Source organism: Saccostrea cucullata, unplaced genomic scaffold (assembly GCF_032062105.1).
Source record: "Saccostrea cucullata isolate Sc308-1 unplaced genomic scaffold, CSIRO_AGI_Scuc_v1 ctg78, whole genome shotgun sequence".
In the NCBI taxonomy this organism is placed as follows: Eukaryota; Metazoa; Mollusca; class Bivalvia; order Ostreida; family Ostreidae; genus Saccostrea; species Saccostrea cuccullata.
In genome coordinates, this window is record NW_026940638.1 from 820396 (window position 1) to 826395 (window position 6000).

A 6000-nucleotide genomic window follows, 5' to 3' on the forward strand; every position below is an offset into this window, starting at 1 on the left:
GGAATTTTTTAAAGCATCTATACTCTTTAATAAACCACATTTTTGTCTGCTTTTAGAAAAAAGTGTATAGTGCAAATCGTGCAAGTAGTGCTGTAGATAAGGATATCCGAAGCTTTAGAGATAGGTATCCAATGCCGTCTGATACCCGACCTAGTACGACCCACGCCATGCGGGTAAGTTCAGGAAACACACAGTCGCCCACCCAACTCAAAGTCAACATCTCAATTCTCCTCAAAATCAGTCCATATTTGTCAACTCTCGTCAAAATTAGTCTTTGCTTCATTTCTCTGCTTTTTTTTTTTTCAAAAAAGAAACTTAATATTGAATAACTTTCAGTATCTAATGATTTTTAGAAAAATATTTACATTGTAGCTTTATACTCTGCTTAGTTAATCTTGCTATACACATGTATGTGTCTTCTTTGTCACAGTATGTGTTCAGTCAATATTTTATTATGAAATTTCTGCTTTTACTTTGTATAAAAAAAAGAGATGCAATTTTGATGAGTGCCATTCAATGTTCATGTTTTTCGTTTTTTTGGTGAATACTTTATAAATCTTATGTCTTTCAGTCGGATACACCTCTGGGAGGAAACACTTCACGGAGAGCCTCTACTCCATTTGGAGGGTTCAATCCTGTCCCCCAAAGGAGCACCCAGATGATAGGTAACTAATTGCATGCTGTTCTGGGTTAATAACGAGGTCTTATAACTCAAATAAAGTCTTAAAATAGGAAATATTTCCTTCTTTAATATATATACATTATTCAGATTGTGACAAGCTTTACAAAATTACTTTGAAGGTGCATCCATGTTGGGAATCACGGGTAGTGGACTACAACCTTCTTCAGAATTAGGTCACCTGAACAACTATCCACCTGACATAATGGAGGATGCAGAGGTCAATCTAGACTACCACAATCAGTGGAGTAAGTCTCATAACAGTTAATGGTGTTGGAATGGGATTTTTTTCTGTTCTGAATAATGTCTTAGTGTAGAGAATTTGTCATGATAGTACATAGCTATTGTCAGCAACATTATAAAGAAACTTTAAAAATTGCTGCACACAATTTACAGTTTGACAAACTTCTATGTAGGATAAACAACATATTAAAAATAGCATGTAGAGCTTGGCATGGTGGCTGCAAGTTATGTTGTCGCTGAGTTGTAAACATGCATGTTGTTTGAAATAAAGAGTACTACATGTTTACAACTATAAATATCCATTTATAAGTAATATTTGCTTTTTAGCATGATTAGTTTAACAAGCTAATTAACAGTTAGTTGACTAATAGACAAGAGCACTGTAGTTGTACAGAGAGGTGAAGGACTTAGAAACCTCTAATCTTTGTCTCCTAGTACTTTGATTAATGGAAGCATGAGTAAAGAGTTAAGGAGATTAAACCTTGTTCTATTTTGATTTCCTTTTTCAGCACCACCCGATAAGGGCATAGACACTGCCTGGGGGGTCTGAGGTAGCCTATTCACTGTCACCACACCGAGTGCAGAGATATCACCAAAAATATATCACTATTATATTCTAATGTTACAGTGCATGAACTTTTCAGCTTTGCTTTGTTTTTGACTTTCCAGAGTTGTCAGTTTTTGGAGTTGAAATGTGTTTCACAGTTTCTTTATTTCATATCATACTCAGATGTAATGAGATTTTTAAGAAATTGTTATAAAATACAATAACAGCCTGATTTGGTTAGCAGTAAACTAGTGGATTATTCTGTTACAACAGGTCCAAAGCATCTTTTATCACCAAAATTCCCAGATAGCTGAGGTAAAGCCCTGCCCCATCACTCGTGGGACTCCCCCAAATGTTTACTTCTTGTTTTATTGACAAGATTCTCTTCTTTTTAATTAATTCCATTTAACATTTCTTATTTGCAGTTTGTTGATGCACAATTAATTGTGTGATTGAACATTTATATTTCATTTTTTAAAATTTCCTATATACGTGTTCCAATATGTTGTATAAGACATGCTTGTGTTAAAAAGAATTTTGAAATTTTACCTGTAATTAGATGTACGTAGAAGTGTGATGCATACATATTTGTAGAAGATAAAGACAGTGTATCATCTGTCTATGTGTTTCTCCTTTACCTTGAATCTGTTTCTCTTCTTCTATTCCTGTGTGATTTCTTAAATGATTCTTAAGTCCTCTCTCCTTCACGTGGAAAAATAACAGTTACCCCTTAAACAATAATAGGAAATAAAAACAAATTATGATTTATTATCTATAAATCTTTCATATAAAGCTTATTCTTTCAGATGATATTATAAACATAAATCAGTGACAGGACTATATTTGGTACTGAAATGATCCAAGTTGTATACCGTTCTTATTTTCTCCATTGCAGCACCCTCTCCCCCCAGTCATCACAACCCATACAGAAGATATCGGCATAGTTCTATGGTGAGATCTTAACCACAAAACTAAACCCCTGCCCTTACAAGTGCCAAATCTAGACCAGACAGTGGAGACCAGTGTCCGCCCTCTCAGTAGATCTGTCCCCCAGATCTGGGTACACACACGCCCCCTCCCACGGGAGAACAGTTTATTCTGCCACAGTGAGTTGATTTGTCGGAGAGCCAGCATTCCCTGGGAGGCCAGGAGACATTCAGGAACCGTTGTAGACAATTCACCTATCTTGTAGACTTTTTATGATTGGCTGGATGGTGACAGCAGTGTGTCCTGTAATTATGGTGCAGAATCTCATACCCAGACAATGTCAAACATCAAAAAGCCACGAGGAATGGCTAGGAAAGGGAACTAACTCATTCATGTCCTCCATGTGATCTCCATCTTTACTTTAATGTTTACTGTGATATAGATATAATTATACATAATTGTTTGTGACTGACCCTTTAGATAAAATGTGTATGTAGACCACTCCCTGTGCATTGCTTTTAGATATTTGAATCAGGCAGCTAAGGGTTTGATCTAGAACTTGTGACAATAAGTCTCTACCTCCAGTCCTCAGTTCAAGGCATCCCCTATGTTACAGATCTGAAAGTTACTTTTTCTGTGATTTTATTAATTTGAACACATCCATTCCCATATAAAGAAAATCATTTTTTTTTTTTTATTGGAAATACTTTTACTCAGACAGATGTATGTTGCTGTTTACATGTAATACATTAGGCACACCTTCTCACTGTGATAAAATGGCATTTATATATTCTATGTACAATCAGGTTATGATTTATGTACCTATGTTTGTTTTGATTTTGTTTTTGGCCAAAATTTAAAAGGATTGACACAAGATTTAACCGCATGATATTCATCTTTATTGAATGTGTCACTTTTAAAGATCAAGCATAATCACATCATACTATCCCGATTGGAATTTCTGTACCAAGTCTTGATTTTATAGCATTTTTTGTTGTTTTCTCTGAGACAGTTTTGTTGTCTTAGTGTCTTTGTAAAACTGTTAATTCATAACACTGGTGATACATGCTGCCATGGAAACGCCATAAACATTGTAACTGTAATCTCAGGGTTTCTGTAAATAGTTATGCAATCATTTGTGGATTGTACACAGATTGTGTGCAGAGGCAGTTATCATATACAACAACAACAAAAAAAAAACATTTAAGTCTCTTCAGGCTTCTGATGTGTGACAAAGTAAAAGAGTACATTTTGGTTCCACCTATTTTTGGCCACATTCCATTTCAGTGCTATATATATTTTTATGGTTTTAATTAAGATAGATCACTCTGGAGATGTGTACATGTATTTTCATTATTTTATATATAGACGGTGAACTGATTGGTTAAATGTCAGAGTAAAACTAGTTATTGCTTTTATTTCAGTTAAAAACTCAAAAAGTATTTAACATCCCCCTTCCCAAATGAAACTCCTTTATTTTTCTGCATGTATTATAATTTTAAATTGAACTGTACAATTGAGTCTGTTTTTGAGTCTGAATGATGTTGGTGAGTGTGGACAAATTACTTGTTGTTTATTTGTTGTTTGTATGCTATTTTTCATGAAACGTATATAATGCCAACATGTTAATTGTAGCTATGTGCAATATGTGATCTGCTACCAATAGCTGTAAATAAATAGGACTATTCTGTCAAGTACAAAAACTGTCTTCTTTTGCATATGCCTGCCTTGAAGTGTGAATTAACAATTGGTTCATTTGGAGTGTAGCAAAAGTCTATTCACTGGACAACTTTTTTATATCTTAATACATATAATAGTCTGGCCCAGGGTCCATAATTTCTGCTAGATGTACATCTTAAGATCATATAAACCTTGATCCATTTCTAAATTATGAAGTTGAGTCTTATTTATATAAATAGTTGTTTATACTAGTCTGAAGGTTGTCTATGAAGTTTAAGGACAGTAACATTTTTGTCAAAGTTAAGTATACTTGATATATTTGTTGTACATATATACCAAACACTTTGTTATGAAGATTCAAGTCAGAATACTTTGTTTTTCATTTGGTTGTTTGAAAATAATAGTTCTAGCCATCCAGAGCTGAAACCTCAAGTTTGTTTAGCGTCTCTATGTCTAGCTTTCTGTCTAGCTGTTCGTAAAATTTTACATTTTCAAATTCTCAAGAACCATGGGGCCAATTTTAATCAAAGTCTGTACAAGCATCCCTGGGGACTGTAAATTGTTTAAGTGAAGGGCAACCCCCTTCCAAAGGGAGATAATCAATAAAAGGCAAAATATAAGATGGGGTAATTAGAGAATTTTTCTGAACCACTTGAAGGTAAAACTTATGTAGAAGCAGTTTAGTTTGTGAGTGGTTTCTTTCATTCCCTTGGGGGCAAAGTGGAGTCACAATAGGAAAGGTTTGTATTGAAATATAGAGGAAAGATCTATGAAAAATCTTGTCAAAAACCAGTCCATTAGACTGAAATTTTACCTCAAACTTTAATCTTTTCACCTCAAAATCAAAAGTTGTTTTTTTTCTGGGCCATGGTGACTTGAAGGGTAAATTTTCATCAAAAAAACTCAAAGTTGTCATGAGATATCATTGAGGAACAGAAAAATTACATACAGAGTGTATCAAGATATGATGACCCTCAACTTTTTACATCAAATTTAAAAAGAATATTATTCTATTGACCATAGGGAGTTGTAATAGAAAATTCATTGGAGGTTTCTCCAAGTATCCCAAGGAAAGAAAGTGTTACACACAAACAGAATGTATTAGTTTTATGACCTTGACCTTTTGACCTCAAAGTGAAATAGAGGTCGTTTTTAGACCATAGAGAGTTTTGGTATAAGAGTCCATAGGAAAAGCTTAAAGGCCTCTCGATTTGTCGTCTGGTAAGGAAACCGTGTACACAAACAGAGATACAGATAGACCCAAATTAATATCCCACTTTCACTGAAAGCGGCCCACTTTCACTGAAAGCGGATTGGTAAACCATTTAGAACTTGAAATAAAATGTTGTTATCAAGAAACTAGTTTTGATACCATGTGCAATGTGGCTTGCAAATACAATTTAATTTCGTAAAATAATATGAAAGGCCAATTGAGCTCATTTTCGGAAGTAAAAACTATTTTCTCTTTATATACGAAAGCCTATTGAGCTCATTTTCGTGTGTTGTAACGCGACAAAAAAAAGTAATAATTGCGAAAATGAACTCAGTTGGCTTTCAAATATAAAAACACACAAAATATTTTTTAACCTACGAAAATTAGCTCAATGGGCATTCGTAAATATGTATTTTTTTATTTGAAATATTTATTAAATCATGGCAGGGATCGAGTACGTAAGCCGTTTTTGAAAATGAAAGACAAACCAGGAAAAAAAATCAGTAAAAAAGGAAAGGGGGAGAGAGATTAAATCAGAACTTGTAAATTCGATTTCGTATTTGGATGGGGCGATCCAACTTCTCTCGGTATTAAAGGTACTTGGACACAGATTTGAAGTTATTATTTTCTCTATAATATTACGACTTATATATTTTAATAGCATTTCACACAAAAATTAATTAAAAATCTTATTTCGTTTAAAAGATATTG

At 33.9% G+C, this 6000-nt stretch overlaps 1 protein-coding gene across 6 annotated transcripts in view; it reads left to right on the top strand.

The window, feature by feature from the left end:
- The window catches only part of LOC134255871 (protein FAM149B1-like), a 44054-nt gene extending 39860 nt beyond the window's left edge, over positions 1–4194 (top strand). For 2 of the 6 annotated variants that reach the window (XM_062738451.1, XM_062738447.1), the window contains 4 exons: positions 57–173; positions 572–665; positions 802–927; positions 2365–4186. In XM_062738451.1, the coding sequence (XP_062594435.1) occupies positions 57–173; positions 572–665; positions 802–927; positions 2365–2432 (405 nt within the window). In that variant the 3' untranslated portion in view covers positions 2433–4186. Of the gene's footprint in view, positions 1–56; positions 174–571; positions 666–801; positions 928–1742; positions 1785–2364 lie in introns of all 6 variants that reach the window. The other 4 variants (XM_062738448.1, XM_062738450.1, XM_062738446.1 and 1 more) reach the window with 4 other exon arrangements.
- The last annotated feature ends 1806 nt before the right edge of the window (positions 4195–6000 follow it).